The 17,400-nt window shown below is 37.4% G+C and overlaps 1 protein-coding gene across 1 annotated transcript in view; it reads right to left on the reverse strand.

Annotated features, from left to right (window-relative positions):
* PARD3B (par-3 family cell polarity regulator beta) overlaps nt 1–17,400 on the reverse strand; it is a 939,210-nt gene that overhangs the window by 401,360 nt on the left and 520,450 nt on the right. Inside the window, exons 9-10 of the mRNA XM_033112382.1 lie at nt 17,196–17,335; nt 15,965–16,093 (exon numbers count right to left, since the gene is read on the reverse strand). Coding sequence (XP_032968273.1) covers nt 15,965–16,093; nt 17,196–17,335 — 269 coding nt within the window. The remainder of the gene's footprint in view (nt 1–15,964; nt 16,094–17,195; nt 17,336–17,400) is intronic.

A 17,400-nucleotide genomic window follows, 5' to 3' on the forward strand; every position in this document is an offset into this window, starting at 1 on the left:
AAGCCACAATTTTTCACATTTAAAACTAACACTGTCTATAACAACTCCTAAACAATTGGTCGAAAAGTTTAAAACGATTTACTGAGAGAGTTCATTTATTCTAAATAAAACTGAAAAGTACGTTAAATAAAAGTTTATTTGACAGTATTTTTTTTTAAAAAAACTAAACTGGGTCCTACTTGGGCACAAACACCAAATAAAACACTCAATATATCTGGTATTTCCCTACCTCCGTCCTCTCAAATGTACTGCACGTTAGCCACAGACAACCCAGAATATTTTTTGTACTCTATTTGACCTGAAAGAAGAATCAAAGTCATAACTCAAATATGTTAATGACTGGTAAAAGGGACACCTGACCAATTATGTTCTTGTTAAGGCAGACCTTGATCCCAGCCTTTGTGTCTGTGGATATAGAGTTCATCCTATTATTTTAGCCACATCAAAAGTAGGGCATTGGCTAAACAAAGATGTGTGATTTATAAAGACAGCCATATTTCAGTGATACAAAGCAAGCTGTCCAGTGTTTAATGGGGACCGTATGTGCAGATGCCTCTTTAACTTATTTTTTTTCTTTTACACTGACTGATAACCCAATAAATTAAATGAAAGAGTAAGCTGAGAGATATAATCAGAGTCAAAAAAAAATCTAGAATTATGAATAAGTGTAAATCATTTACTAATGGTATAATTCAACACAACAGAAATACATCAATTTTAACCATTATTCAGCATATCAGTACACTTTGTACTCGGTCTAGATCTCTATTTCTAACAAAACTATCTGTATACGAAAAGGAAACTCAGCTCCAACTTCCTAAGAAACCAAAAGCTCAATTTCCCCCCCCTAGTATTCTATAGGACAATCTCCCACATTAAAGAAAACAGATTTGGGAACTTAAAAAAAAAAATAGAATGGTATTCCTTTTACTTTCCACACTCTCTGTTCTATAGTAATTAATGTCTACTCAATACCACACTCAGTCAGCTGTCTCTCCTAGGACAGTGTTTTCAATTAAACCTTTTATTTCATCCAAGAATGCCTGTTCTCATTGACCACTGCACTTTCTATCTCTGGATTTATGATAATCGAATGCACACCTCCTCACAGGCAGAATGGCCTTATAAATTCTTATTGTTCTCCTACCAGCAGAGAAGTGAAAAACAAAATTAGCTCCTGCGGAAGACAGGAAGGAAACTGCATTTGTTTAACGCAGCAAGAGGCCTTTCTCTACCTGCGCAGTGGCCTTGACCATAACACTGCCCTGGCCTCTCAATGTGCTGGCTGCCCTGGCCGGGCTGCTCACGTCCGATAAGACATGCCAGCTCCCTTGGGAGTTATTGAGAGCTGAGGGTGAGAGGCAAAGCAACCTTTGGGTTACATTTCAAAGGTCTGTGAAGGAAGTAAGACATTTACATGCTATTGCTATTCTCTTCTGCAAGAAACCCTGCAGGTTAAAGAGGAACCTTGGAACTGCTATCTGGCAGCAAAGGCTGGGTTTTTTAAAAAGTAAGGCATTAGCTTGTTTGTAGCTATGTTGCCTTCACTTTCTTTCCAAGTAGGATGCACGTGATTTGGTTTCTATTTCAGTAGTACCCAGATTATAGCGGCATGTTATTAACCTAACCACCATAAAAATTACATATATACATATGTGTTTATATATACATATATATACACACACACACATATTTACAATCCTACTCAGTTATAAAGCTGAAAACTAGTGTGTTTCTCTCTTTATGATACAGGAAGTAAGTCACTGTTACGTATATCCTCAAACATGAACAAGTTCGGCAGACTTCATCTTTAATTTCCTTGCATGCCTACATAACACATAAAATTATCAAGTTAAAAATTGCATAATATTTATTTATTTAACTTATTTACAACCTGTTTAGTACCAAAGAGGAATTGAAGTGGCTTATATTAATAATTACATTGAAAATATCTGCCAAGTTTTCAACAAGTTGCTAATGTTGACACAGTCATATTTTTCCAGTAGAAGAATCCAGAACCCAGAGGTTTTTTATTGCATGAAGGATAGCCAAAATCTCAATGAATTTATTCACTTTCTTTGTGTTTAATGCAAATAAACTTTAAACTGTGGATAAAGACGATTTCTAATTAGAAAACAGGTTGTATGCTGTAAATTTCTTTGTAAACCTGGTTCTTGCAATTTGAACTTTTTTCTTTCTCTCTCTCTCAAAGAAATACTGGTAAATTATGCCTAGGTTTCAATTAGCCAATGGGTTTGTTTAAACCACAGTATCTCCAAATCTAACAGTAGATAAGAATCTACACTCCAGTAGATGGAATATATTATTTAAGAATGTTTTATGAGAAAATACACCTAAACTTCCAATTTAGGAAAGAAGGAACATGTTGCCTTTCCAGCTGGCTATGGAAGTGAATCTCTTACGGTACCCACAGCTGTGGAGGTGTCAGCAGAGGATTGGAGGGAGGGCTCCATCTGTGCCTATGAACTATTATGGCAACAAGTACCACAATGGCTGGAGATCAAAAAGATGGGCATAACAAAGATATATGTTGGCAATTTGTTAGCTCTACATTTACTTAGGAGAGGCACTCCTTAGGTCAAATGCTCTCAAGGCATTCTGAACTGTGAAACAAACAAACACTCACAGGCAGACTCCTGCTGCCCACTCATATACACAGGTCATTCATAATTCAGGCACTAGCTGTACTGAGTGTCATGATGCACAGAAATTCAGAGAAGAGTATTTTGCATTAGGGTGAGATCTAAGAGTCCATTTAGTTCAATTCCCTCATTGTATAGATAAGGAAACTCTTCGCCATATTTATTGTCAAATTACTTTTTCTTTTGCTAATTTAATTTTACTATTTATTAGTTTATCACTATCTACATGATCTAACTTCTACTCCCAGTCCTCAATCTAGGTTGTGGGTGCTGTCGATGTAAGAAACGCCCAAACCTGTAGAGAATTTTTACGAGTTTACCTGAGCCAAAACTGATGGCAATTGCCAGGAAGCAAAATCTCAATGGATTGAGAAAAGGCTCTGGAGAATGGCAGTTTTGCGTCTTTTATACAGTAGGATAAATGGAGGAGACATAAGGAAGACTACATGAAATTCATTGACGGTAGATTAAGGGGGCGGGAGAAAGCAAAGCGGGAAATCTCTGGGATTGGATAAAAAGTAAAACAAAGAGACACAGACTTCTTTTACATTGGTGGGTACAGCATAACTAATAATTCACATTCACAGCACATAGAGATGGTGTATGGGGAACAACATAACAATGAGGGGTTTTGTCTCCTGCTCCGGTGAGATGCCTGTGCCCTGAGGGGTCTGGAGAAGGAGATGACTCGGACATTTCAAAGGTATGTTATCTTAGATGCAAAAAGACAACAGACAGGCTCACTTAAGGTAAAGATTGATGTTTGTCAAGGGAGCTACAGGCCGGGGATGTGACTACTGGCCATGACTCATGTTCAGTTAGGAATTTTTATGTTCAGACCATCCTATGAGCTTACTTTCAGTCTGTATTTGTAAGGCCTGCCATGCAGGCCTGCCTTGAGTGTGTCAGGTTTAGTATGTGGCCCCTTGTTTTGTCTACAGTGCCTACTGCAGAAGAGTAAGTCTATGCACGGGATGGGAGAAGAAAGGGAAAATCATATCCCTCATCAAGGGAGAGATGTGTCTAGAATAGGAATAGGAATTTATGTTTAGCAATAATGTTATGGCTAAAAATGTTACTGAACAACAACGTAGTAAAACGGGCATGACCTGTCTACTTTATGTCCCTCGCACTGCATTTGTACCAAGACAGAACTCAATAAAATTTCTGTGAATGTCATTAAGAAAGATAAGACCTAAGAAGTTCAATGATCTTTCTAAATCTCAAACATCAAGTGGCAGTCCTGGGCCAATACCCTGAATCTTACATGCCTGACCTATACTTATTCTGCTATGGAACAGGGAGCTCTCTAATTTGCTTAACCTAAGGCAAGAGATTATAACAACTTTGGCTCAAGTGAATTATGCCTCCTTAATATGTGACTTTGCTGCTCTTTCCATCTAATCATGAAATCTATCTGCCTCTCCCTTGGATCTTGATTGGTCTTGTGACTTGTTTTGACCAAGAGAATGAGGCAGGATTGACACTGTGCAACCTGCAAGGCTAGGCCTTAGGAGTCCCTGCATCTCATGCTTTTGCTGTCCTGAGAATGTCATGTAAGGAAGCTGGACTAGCCCCCACAAAATGAGAAGACACAGGAAGGAGAACCAAGGTGCCCCACCCAACAGCTAGCGCCAACTGACAGCTAAGTAAGGGAGGTCATCGTGGACCTTGCAGCCCAGCAGATGCTCCACCTGAAAACAAGCTGCATGAAGAAGCCCAAACATAGAACTTATAAACAGAGAACTTAGAAACACAGACCTTATAAAAGAGGGAAACATATAGATCTCCAATTCATATTTGATGGAATTTCTATATTATCTATATTTCTATATTATCCCTGGAAATGGCCTTGTTATAGACTAGTTTTCCTTGCTGCCTTGGCTCATGCTTCTCCATATCCCTAGGAGTGTTTTCTCTCTTTGCTTCTTTGAATCCATTCACAACCCAACCACAGTTCCACCTCATAAATGAAAATTTTCATGATTTGAAGGCCCTTATGGATTTCTTCCTTTTTCATAACTTCTAGTTCACTATTAACCTCTTAGCTTCTTCCTTAAATTTGAGCAACTATTTCCCTCCTATTAGTTTTCCCTGCAGATAATAGGTGCTATGCCATATTCTTACCTTTTTTCTCCAACGGCACTTAGCATCATCTATAAGCTCCTGGATTGCAGGAGTCCTATTTTAGTACATCTTAGAATACCCAGTGCAGAGCACAAATAAGTATCTAGTAAGCATTTGATCAGCTAAACTGGAAACAGATGGTCAGTAAATACTTGTTGAGTCATCACATCCTGTTATCAGTAATGTGGACCCAGAAATACAGGGAAATGGAGGCCCAAGAAGACAATTTTCCTGAACAGCAACCTGAGTAGCATAGAAGAGGAGCATTTGGCATCTGGGAGGTGGAGGGCAAGCGAGTCACGGGTCCGATGTTTTGATTGGGTGTTTCCGTGTTTTGCCATTTTGGGTTTTGTTCGTTTGTTTGTTTCTGTGTTTTTCCCCTCCAATGGGGAGTCAAGGTCTATAGAGGAAATATGTAGCTGCTGGGGAGGAGAGAAACGAGAGGGTGAGCTCTTTTGAGTCAGACTGAAAGTCTGTAACTCACCTGCAGGGTGACAGGCCGACAGTTCCATAAACCAGGAACCATGGGTTCCAACATTTACTCAACAATGACCAGCAAAGAGAGGCACTGTTGTTCTTGGGGATGATATTTTGTCTAGTCTACTTCCACCTCCAGTAGTATTTTAATGTAATTTAATGTAACTATTTATTACCTTCCTCTTCATCACCACCTGACACCTTAATGTAATATAGAAATAAATATTTGAGAGATACCATATTAAGAGTTATTCCCTCCCAGAAAGGCAGGATGATAGGTAGGTCAGAAGAAAGGAAGGAAATAAGTATGGAAGGAAAAGGAGAGAAAGAGGAAAAATAAGAAAATGGAAATATTTCAAGCTGTTGAACAATCCTTCCTTAGATCCCAAACCTCTAAGAAATGCAAAGAATTAATTACCGAAAGACTAGGTGATAAAAGTCCTTCATGTAACTCAATAAGAGGTCAGGAAATATAATTGAACTCGTTTGTAATTGAATATCATGCCATCAAGGCAGATTTAAAGAAGGGGAAACTTAAAGAGACATAACAATATTAAATGTTCTTTTGTCTTTTTAACATTGTGATAAAACATTCTTTTTTAAAAAGAGAACTAGGATTGTGGTGGGGCTTCATTTAGGCAGCAAGGGGAATGAATAGTATGTGATTTGTACTTGGGCATCTTAATTTAAATAATTATAATATCTTAAAGAAAAATGAATCTTAGCTCCTTCAATGTTTTATTATATCTGACAAGTTCAGTAAAAGGGCACCTATTTACTGGTGCATTATGCGTCATATGTTCTGCACACTCATTAAAAATAATGAGAACATATTTAAAAGTCATTGCCCAGAGAATCTTTGGGGACGGAGCATGGGAAGAGGTAAGTGGCAACAGATTGTTATTTAAGTGTCTATCTGTTTTATCAGCTCTTAGGAAAAAAAAAAAAGTAGCAATCTCAAGCAGATATTCTTTAATGATAAAGATCACACATTTTCTTGAAAAAGAGGCAGATGAAACACGTTCAAATCGCTAAGTATACTTTCAAAATCAAATGGACTGTAGTGGCAGTTTCACATGTGTGGTATTTAGTTTGATAACAGCTGGAAAAGTCAACCACAATCAATTACCGTACTTTTCCCCCCTTAATCTTTAAATATCCTTTACAAAATGAATGCATTGCCTTATCTTACACCAAATGTACCTTAACAAATGTACAGATCACAGGCATAGAGGTAATTAAGTAAATCGAGGTCTTCCCCCGAGTTTTGTAACCACCTTCTCTCATCCAGCTGCTCCATGGCAACAGCTGGCATGAATTATTGGTAACATTTGGCTAACTGGATAATGAGAAAGATACAGTTTGTGGTTGGTCACAATATTACTTTTTCTGAGTTATTTAAACGTGTATATTCAGAAACTTCTGGTGTTTTCTATCCTTCAGAAGCCTAATCATGGCCACAGTGGCCACTAATAAGACATATTTCTTATGTCATGAGAGCACGGCTGCATCTCATAGCTCTTCATCTTTAAAACTTTGCAAGAGAATGTAATTAGGCCCCAGTCCTCTAAAATGTCATGAGAGCTTCTCTTCAGCATAGAACACTCCTTCTTCCACCACCTTCCACACTCTCCAACAAAACCAGTCTTGTGATAAAAGCCATTAAGTATTTTCATTCTGACACCTGGCAGCCATACAACCAGGCAAAACGGCCAGCACTTCCTCCATCTGTTTTAATAATGCTGAACCAGAGCATTTATCATCATTTATTTTACCAAGACTAGATTTTGCTGACAAGGGTTCAGTAAAATTCTTTCAGGTATAAGTACTTCCCAGGGAGTAGCAAATGACTATTAATCCCTCAGCCTTGTGGTTATTGAACGCATTCAAAAAACTGGCAGACACTGAGTTCCCAGGCTCTCAGCACACAGCACAAGTGAGAGAAGGTATGCTGCTTATCTCAGTGAGGTGGAAGTCTGACTTAAAAAAATATTTCTGATTTTGACAAACACTGTAAATTTTGAAAAGGGCCAATATCTCCATGCCCCATTTTTTCCCATATTAAAAAAAAAAATGAAAAATGAGATGAATGGGAACAACTAAGCATAGTTGTTTTGTGACAGTAAATGGGGACCACTGTCTTAGGAGCTTTGAAATCTTTGCGGTGAGTTCAACTATAGCAGATTGGGGGATGGTAGGGCATGGTCCATATCAGGGTTCAGTGAAACGCTCCTTACCCTATAGCATCCCGTGTTGGAGATAAAGGGGAAGGGAGAAGGAAAATTGGTGTACTGCAAACAAATACAACAGCCCAATCTTTTAAGCTTTCTTATAAACACCTTCCCTTTGTAGGTATCTAAATCTACAAGTTACAAGGTGGCACGTAACGAATTGTGAACACAATCAAATTGAGCGTGGAAATTTTAAAGCACAATTGAGTTGGGCCTGAAAAAGTCAAGTACAATTGAGTTTGCCTAAATGAATCAGGTGTAATTGAGCTGAGTAACTGGATTGCAGTCAGCACTGGCCCTTGGCCAAAATGAAGGGTACGTGGCCAAAGAGACACAATGGGGCTTCAAATTTTCACAGAATATTTTTCACAGAACAAGAAACTGTATGCAGAATAGAAAGATAAAGTTGAAAATTTGATTACTGACGCTAGTCCATTATAGTCACTAAGTTATCCTATAGTCCTTGTGCCGTTTATAATGAAACCACTATTCCAATGGTTTTCAATGTTGAGTGAGCATCAGAACTGTCTGGAGGGCTCGTTAAAACACATCTTTGAGCCCCACCTCTCAAGTTTCTGATTTCTTAGGTCTGGAGGGCATCTGAGAATTTACGTGTGTAACAAGTTCCCAGGGAATGCTATAACTCAGGGGTGTCCAAACTGCGGCCCGTGGGCCAACTGCGGTCCGCAATCCATTGTTAATTGGCCCGCAACAAATTCCAAAAATATATTTAGTTTACTTAAATAAACCAGGTGAGGCAATACGTACTTCACCTCGAGTGAGTGGCCCGGCTGTTTGTGTATTTTACTGCATATGGCCCTTGGTGAAAACCGTTGAAAAAAGTTTGGACACCCCTGCTATAACTTCTGGTCTAAGACCACACTTTGAGAACCACTGCTCTATTTATTGTAGCTACTTATTGAAGCATGTAAAAGACACTTGAAAATACTTGTAATACTTTAAAAATACCTTTAGTATTTTAAAAACATAAGGTAATGACACTTTTCTATGCCTTTACAAGTAAACTGTACTAGATCATGCAAATGTCTTAAACTACCTAAATTGTCATTCACATTCAGTGACAACTATCTCTACCCTCTCTGCTTGCGTAGTTGTAACTAGAGATTGCTAATGCTCTGAAATCTGAGGAAATCTCTGCATATTTTTTATTTGGTTTAACATAAATTTACCAGAATGGATAATGCATTAAAGATTAGGTATAGATTAAGAGTAATAGCTCCTTTAGAGTACCTTTTCCAGCCTTCTATATCATCTGACTTAATAATGCATAGCTTTCATTTATTTAGTCAACGAATGTTTACTGAGCATATAGTGAGCACTTGGCTTAGGAAACATCAGGAGTTAATATTATTTGATACCATGTGCTAGCTAATTTTAGCTAATTCTCAAAATTACATGCTGTTATTATCCTCATTTGAGAAATGAGGGAATTGAGGCATTGCAAGGCTGAGTATGATAGGAAAGCAGGGATTCAAATTCAGGCCTTAAGACGACACCCAAACCTGGGTTCTTCATTGCTATTTCTCTATAGTTCTTAAGGTCTAGTGGATAAATTTTAGTGAGTCAAGGTCATGGTAAGGGGAGTCCTGAATATGCACGGAAAACTAAGTGGGTCTCCACAACCAACCCCTAGAGGTTCCAGGAAGTTTTGCCCAAGGAAGGGACTTGTAAGTAGATATCTTAAGGAGTAGTGAGGTGGAAGGGAAGGCAGTGGGAAGGCTCGCAGCAAATGTCTGGCAAGGAGAGAGCCCTGGTAACATTCTAAACAGATGGAAAGTTTGGAATGGCTAGAGAGTGGGGAGAAGGAAGAACAAAATGTGATGATCACTGGCCCCTAAACCAGCCTGGGATCCATGAAAGGAATACAATTCTAGAACAAAATAACTGTTTTCTCCTTCAAACCAACCTATACATCTTTTAATGTCATCCCTAGATATCCAAACTCAAAACTTTAGCATTATTGATATTTCTCACTCCACCACCCTGACATCTATCAGATGCCCAAACTAAAGTTTTCTACCTTCAGATTTCTCTAAATTACCGATGGGTAGGAAACAGTAACTGCACACTTAATATCCTTATTCAGATGAGCAATGATAACAATAACGGTAACATTTGCTGAATCCCATTTTATGTGCCCTATTCTAAGTACTTGACACGCATCTCATTGAATGGGAACCATCTCATAGGTAGACAATAATCCAATGCCCGTGTTAGGGATGAGGGATGGGGGCTCAGGGAGGTAACTTAATCAAGGCCATTCAGCCAATCACAGGTCGAGCTAGGATTCAACTCATGTCTGACTGATCTCAAGCACCTAACCATTACATTCCAGTGAATTACAATAAGCTCTTAGCAGGCATCCTAATGTCCTTTCACCCCGTCCAATTTATTCCAAATAACACTACTTCACACGTTAGCCCCTTGCTCAGTAATTTGTCAGGTTGGGCTACTCACTATCTCCTTGATGTATTTTGTATTTTCCATTCTCTAAGTATTTGAGGATGCTTCTTCCTCCATCCACTCCGTCCCCCACAGCTTTGCATTTTAAAATCCTACTCAATCAAGACCCTTCTCAAATTTTGTTGTGTTGTTTTTGTTGTTGTTGTTGTTGTTGTTGTGTTCTTGAAGCTTTTCTTGGTACACAACCTTGACTCTCCATAATGCTTTATTTGCATAATTTCGTCAATTTATCACTCTTGGTTTCTTTATGGGCTAGCAGCTCCCTGAGGACAGAAACACATTTTATTCATCTCTGTGGAGTTCAGGTTGCAGAGCCTTGACTAGGATTAAATACAAATTGGTTGAATGGAAATGCAGTACAAAAGAAATGGAAATTATTGTAGGGAGAGGCAGAAATGGAGACTATATTTTAGCATGGACTCCATCTTAAGTAACTAGAACTGTTTTACATGGAGAGTCCATAAAATATAGCAATGCATTTTGGGTTTTGCATAATTATTTAAATTCTAAAACATAACTGGCACTTTGGTTTACATAGAAAATTCATTCTGAAATCATTCATCAATTTTTGCCACTTATCCACAATAACTGCTGTAATATTCATTCTTTCTTAAGTACCTTGGTTAATTAAGCATGGAATCATTTGAATCAAATAGCCAAAGGGAATAACATAATATATCAGTTAAGTGAAGTTCATTTAAAATTTCAAATGAAAAATTTTGCATGATTTACGGTGTTAAATAATTTGACATTTGACGGTGTTAATTTTTCACTTACAAAGAGAGTAAACCATGAATGGTTTGGAACCACATGTCACTGGTTAAGAGAGTCACAGCGTTGGAATACACTAAGCATAGCAACTATTCAGGGAGTCTCCACAGATGTGTGCATCATTTTTTGTTTTTTTGTTTTTTGTTTTCCTCAGCAAAAGCAATATTCCTAAGTGAAGGTCGAATCAGCATGACAAACATGGCTAACTTTTGGATCTCAATCATGCCAGGTAGGAGCAACTTGCTTTTTTGAAATATAGTTAATCCCACTTGCAGAGGCCAGCATTTAATAACAGGCAAACTTGGCAGGTAGAAATTATAAATACGTTTGAAATTTTCTCAGCTCGTTTTACCCACCAGGGGTTGCTGTGATTTTTAGGCTAACGTAAAGATAAGGCAGCAGGTCAGGACATGAAATGTTAAAGAGGTTAACAAAGACATGGCAGAACATTCCTTTCTCCCCAGTAAATCAAAGAAGACACACATATACATATACATATACGACAAATAATACAGTGTCTCTTTCTGAAGCTCTTAAAAAATAAAGGCTTGGAATAAACAGAAAACCTTTAGTTTTTCAGGATCTTTCTTAAATGGAAACATAGCTTCATTTGACACTTTGTATAAGAAAAAAACATTTCAAGTATCAGGGATGGAAAAGAATGTGTAAACCAGTCTCTCACAGAACAGACCAAACAAACCACCCATTAAGTAGCATAGTTTTCATTTCAAGTGCAGACGCAGACACAGCAGTTTCACCTTCCGATTCTATTACCAACACTAATCTCAAAGTTCCTTCTGAAAAAATGTTCCTTATGTGAACACCTCTTTAATAAACTCTCAGTCAGTCAGGGGTGAGGAGATCAAAGGATCTTCCAGACTGGGATTCTGGAGAGATTACCTTTGAAGCACAATTCTTTTGGTAAGGATACTAAAAACAGCTAAATAGTTGTAATGTTATTACATAAATTCCTCTCATTTGATTTTCAACCCAGCTTGCCAGAAATGGAAAGAAGGTCGACTAAGTGTCCTGCTAAATTTGTGACACTAACCAATTGTTCAGGAAGGAGGACATGGCCCAGCAAATATAAGAATTCAGTACAGTTTTCTTATGTGGCAGGAGAAATGACCAGGAAATGGATGCTAAGGCCTTTGGAATGACAGAGGGTCACATCCGAGAGACCATTCTATATCGGGACTTCCTGTATAACTGCTGACCACATGCTCCCTTGGCTGTAAGTGTTAAGACTTTACAAGAAGCGGATGATACCAATGAAGTAAGGAAGATTTAACTGTGAGAACATAGGCAGAGCAGTGTTGTTAAGAGGATAGAAAGCTTATACAATAGCAAGGCTTAATAAAAGGGAGAAGACAGTTTCTCAGAACAGAAAAACAATAAACGCAGTTTGTTTTCTTCAAAGGAGATAGAAAAAGACAAAAGCAGGAAGTGTTGTCCTTCCTTCATCCTGCCAGATTTTCAATGGAAAGTCAAATGTGTGCATCAATCACAATGAGGGAGAAAAGACCAAAAATGATACCACTTTAGATTTTTTTGAAAGAAAAATACAAAGGTGTATTATTACATAGCACACTGTTCTTCGTTTTACTCTTTCAAATAGTCCAGGGCATGCCACACCAGAAGTAATTCCCACTAAAACAGTCCCGTTCATGCCAACCAAGCATGACCACTCTTTCAACTTCCTGTATGGTTCATGCTACTTAGCACTCAAGGCCGGCATTGGGGCTGGAAAGAGAATACTATTTTCATATTTTTTCAAAACAAAGATTCTGGGTCCACATTACTTACGTGCATCTAAGCCTCAAAGTTCCTTGCTTTGCTGTGGTTACAAAGAACATTCCACATACTTGGATAGTTAGAAGTCAAATATTTTTTTAAAAGTCGAGACTATTTGCTAGGATATTCTAAGTGAATGGATACTAAACATATGCCCTCCAAATTTTGTATAAAACTGAAAACACTGACAATAAATAATTTATTTGCACTCCATCTCATCATTGCACAATTAATTTAATATGCTCTCTGGTGGGCTCAGCCTATGACGTCACTTTCTGGGATAGAAATCAAATTTTGCTAAATTCTATTGAATGAAAGTGAAATAATATATACAGGCTGTCCTGAATTATGGACTTGGTTGGTCATAAAAATTATTGCAATTTAGTATTTTGGATACCAGAATACACTTAAAAAAAAAAAAATCAATGTTCAAAATAGTGGTTAATCCCAGGCCAAACAGCATAAATTTATTTATTCCATAATGAACCTAAAGTACGGCATTATGTTTATAGCACCACAGAAGTGATAACGTACTAGAAGAAATAATCATAGCTAACACATACTGAGAACTTACAATTGGCTAGAAACTATGCTAAAAGCATCGCATACATTATCTCTTTTAATCCTCACAAGAATCTTTTGATACAGATGAGGAAACAGCCTCAGAATGATACTGTGACCTGCTCTAGATCACACAGTAAGTGGTGAATACAGAAGTTGAGTACTGGGAGTTGACGATAAGAAGTGTTGAAAACCCTAGGCCTCTAGTTCCTGCTCCTTGTGGGACAATGGTCAGGTTACTCAACCACAAGGGACCTCTGTTTCCTCAACTGTAAAATTAGAGTTGGACTCACTGATTCTTTCAGCTCCCTTTGGCCCCCAAATCCTATTATTCCATTCACTAACTTCCATGTGTGGAACTGTCTTCGATTGAAAATACATTCAGAGTTTCAAAATGAAGTAAAATCAACAACCCTTTCCCCCTTACCTGGGGGAGGGGTAGAGCTTCTAGGAAGAAGGAATTGGTTGTGGCGTTGGGAATGCTAGAGGACATACGGGGAGGGTATATGGAACTGATAGATGGGGAACTAAGGGCTCATGAGCCTTTGAGGTCCCCACTGGAGCTGTCATTAGGTTCTTTCGCATGTGTAGGGACTGGCTGGAATGTTTCTATGCAAGGTTTTACTCCTTCCAGGACCATAATTCAACAAAATACACAGTTAAAACATCTTTCCTTGTTCTCCTATCCATGAAACAAATAATATATAAACTCACTGAGAGTTTTTATCTCCAGTAACCGAAAAGGTGAAAGGGCTTCCTGCTATATACACATGCTGTTCTGTTTCACTTTCACTTTGGTAGAAAAAGACTAAGGTGTTTGGATAAATAAAGAATTGAAGGAAGGATCTATCTGAATTTTAGAAAAAAAAAATCTAGATTCCAGGTTTCTGCAGCATTTCTCTTTAGGAAGAATAAGGAGCGTCAGTGAAGTATTGAGATAGAAATTCAAGATCCCACCTTCAAAAATGCCGGGATATGGAGGAGTCCAGTGGAGGAAAGGAGGTGGGGAGAACAGTTTTTATATTGTGTACCACTCATTCTTCTTCCCTTCCCTATTTTACCATAGATTTTTCTAAAGCATACAATTAGGACAAAGGAAAAATTGGGTAAGATGATGGAAAAGAGAAGGAATAACTGAAATGAAATTCCATGCCACAGATGCATGGGAGAAAGGGGTCCTTTGGCCAGAACCGATGAGCATCAATATATGAGAGGTGATTCAGTAAGGCTGTACATTCACACATGAATATAAACACATGTAACAGAATATTAGGCTCAGAGTAGATTTCTTAGAGGTTATCTAGTCTTATCACCTTAATAATGCAATAATTTTTTATTTTTATTTTTATTATTTTTAGAGCATCTTTGACAGATGGTAAGGCAGGCTCTGTTTCAATATTCTAAATATCCCACTTCCTTCTTGGACAACTCCAATAGTTAGAAAGTTCTTGGAACATTATTATCACTTCCAACTCTCTGTTTTGGTACAAGCTCAGTAAGGGCAGAAAACAAGTCTTTATTTTTGCATCCTCAGAAGCTCCGATTTAGTGCACAGCAGATACTCAGTAAACTGTTTGTTAGATTAATGCACAAGTAAATAAGGGATATAAACTATCTGAAGAGACAGATTAAGTCTACTTTCTTATCCATACAATAACTATTTACATATCATATAACAACCATCATGTGTCTTAAACTTTCTCTTTCTCAAGCTAACGATCCTCATTTTTCTTAACTAACCCTCACTCTTCTGGCAATCTAACTCTGGGAACGTATCATGTAACTACATGTGCCTTTGTAATTTCTTATATAGACTTAAAGGAAATACAATTTTATTAAAAAAGGGTTAATAAAAATATTCTTTTATCACATCTACTCCTCTTTGTTATTAGTTATAAAAGTCCTTTGAATTTTCTATAGCTTTCTTATATGTTTCAATAAAATAAATAATATATATTCATTGTAAAAAAAATGAGACAATGCATTTCTCTCAACTATCCAGGTACATCTCTTTTCAGTTCAGTTTTTTTTTTTTTTTTTAAGATTTTAAAAGGTAATTTAATCATACTGCATATGTAATTTTATACCCTACTTTTTTACTTAACAATGATATGAACATTTTCTCATGTTCTTATCAATTCTTCACAAGAGACAATTTAAAGTACTTATATTTAATTAGAGAGATATCCAGGTATTTACTTCACCAATACCTGAAGGTTGTACAACTACAATAAATAGTAAAAATCAATAAATAGTAAAATAAATAGTAAAAATCAATGTACATGAATGTTTTCCACTTCTTTGATGATCAGTGTAGATTATTAGAAGTGTAGTTACTAGGTCAAAGGGTATACCTTTTTAATAAGACTTTTGAAATTCTCCTCCTCAAGATGCCGTTCCCAAGCTTCAAGGCTAGGTTAAAGACCCTGGTTATAAGTGACTACAGCACTTTGCAGTTCCCTTTCATAATCTTCATCACGATTTTGAACACTTATATTTTAATTTCCTTTTAGACTGGCAAATTGTATTAATATAGGACCATGAACATTTTTGCTGTGTGTTGCATAGGGCCTACCACATAACACATACTCGATATACATTTTATTTAGTTGAATATTGTAAAATTGCCTCCTTAAAAGGATATCTGAATTTGTACACCAGAAGCACTGTTTGCATATATCCAACTCACTGCATTGACATCCTAAAACTGTGATACCCAAAGCAGGACAAAATACTCTTATATGATTCATAAACGAAGCCTGTGATTTAGAAAACTCATCATTCAGCTAGCATGAATTCCCTGAGTGTATTAAACTCTGCACTAAACACGCAGTGAGAGTGTGATCTGCACATTACCAGCTCTCGGGGTAGAAAAGTTCCTTCTTGGCGGGCAATGACCAGTGATGCTGTCTCGCCCTGCCTGGTGCTCCTCAGCATGGCCACGAGCTCTTCCTGAGTTCGTCCAGTGACATCTCTGCCATTGACCTAATGAACGAAACCACACAAACAGACATGATGACAACACTTCCCTTCTCCTTCTACCCTAGATGGTTTTTGCAAGTAAGCAGACATGGGCATCCCACAATCGATGAAGATCTGACAAGATGACCACTGAACACATGGGCCAAACCACCCATGTTGAAAATACCAGTACTACACCGACCATCATCATTATGGTGCCAGGCAGTCTCAGACAGTCAAAACTTTATGTATGGAGTTCCTCCCAAGACATCACTTTTTTATGGGGAGAAAATCAAACTGAACGACATCAGAAAATGATTCTTCAAATAGGAAGGAAGTGGATTTCAAATGCTTAACTGGCACCATTTTCTGCCTAATACAAGAAGCAGGAGTGGAGCATCATCACATAACAATTTCTCTGGAAATAAGTCTTTTTTTTTGTAATTCTACAATGCTGTCCAGGTTTTCATAGATTATTGGAAATTATCATTTGGAGCTACAGTCATTTGGTACATCTTCTTTCATGATCTAGAACTGCATAAAAAGCTATCTAGTATTGCTTTCATGCCATGAGAAAGTTAAATGGAACCAGGCAGTTTCAAGGAAGTTGGTTTCTTGAAATCTAAGTTGACGACAATATACATTTAGCCAAGAAGATGATGCCATCAAACAAAAACAAATGAGGGGGAATAAAAAAAGCCTCTTGCTTTGGGTAATTCCCAATACTTCTCTATAGACATAGATCAACCTGAGACAGGCTGGCCTATTTTTGACAGAAGTTTAAATAAATTGCTACCAGGGCTTGGGTGTAACTTTGAAATTCTTATCCCTAATTAAATGAACTCATTGATTTCATTCAAATTCCCCAGGGACCCTAAGAGGTAGAAGTAAGAAAGAGAAGATAGGAAAAAGTTTTCAGTGTTATTTGTCCCTGTATTACTGCCCTTATTACGGACATACAAAGTTAGGCTGCCATTAACTAGTTTTATAAATTCCTTATCTTGTTTTTAAGTAATAATTTTCAATATATTATATTTAAAACATAAAAATTAATATCTATGTTTGTATACTTATTTATTTATACACCAAAAACTATTTTATTGAAGATATTAATTCTAATTCTTACCTCCAAAATTCTGTCCCCTGATTGTAGGCGGCCATCTTTTATTGCTGCTCCTTTTGGTAAAATGTTTTTTACAAAAATGGGACCAGGACCATGTATGGAAGAGTCTCTGGTAACCACAGTAAAACCAAGTCCTTCAGGGCCTAGTGTAAAAGACCAGGAGAAACCACAGTCACTTTAAGTAGGAATAATATTCAATCTTACAGTA

Source organism: Rhinolophus ferrumequinum, chromosome 8, assembly GCF_004115265.2.
Source record: "Rhinolophus ferrumequinum isolate MPI-CBG mRhiFer1 chromosome 8, mRhiFer1_v1.p, whole genome shotgun sequence".
Taxonomy (NCBI): domain Eukaryota; kingdom Metazoa; phylum Chordata; class Mammalia; order Chiroptera; family Rhinolophidae; genus Rhinolophus; species Rhinolophus ferrumequinum.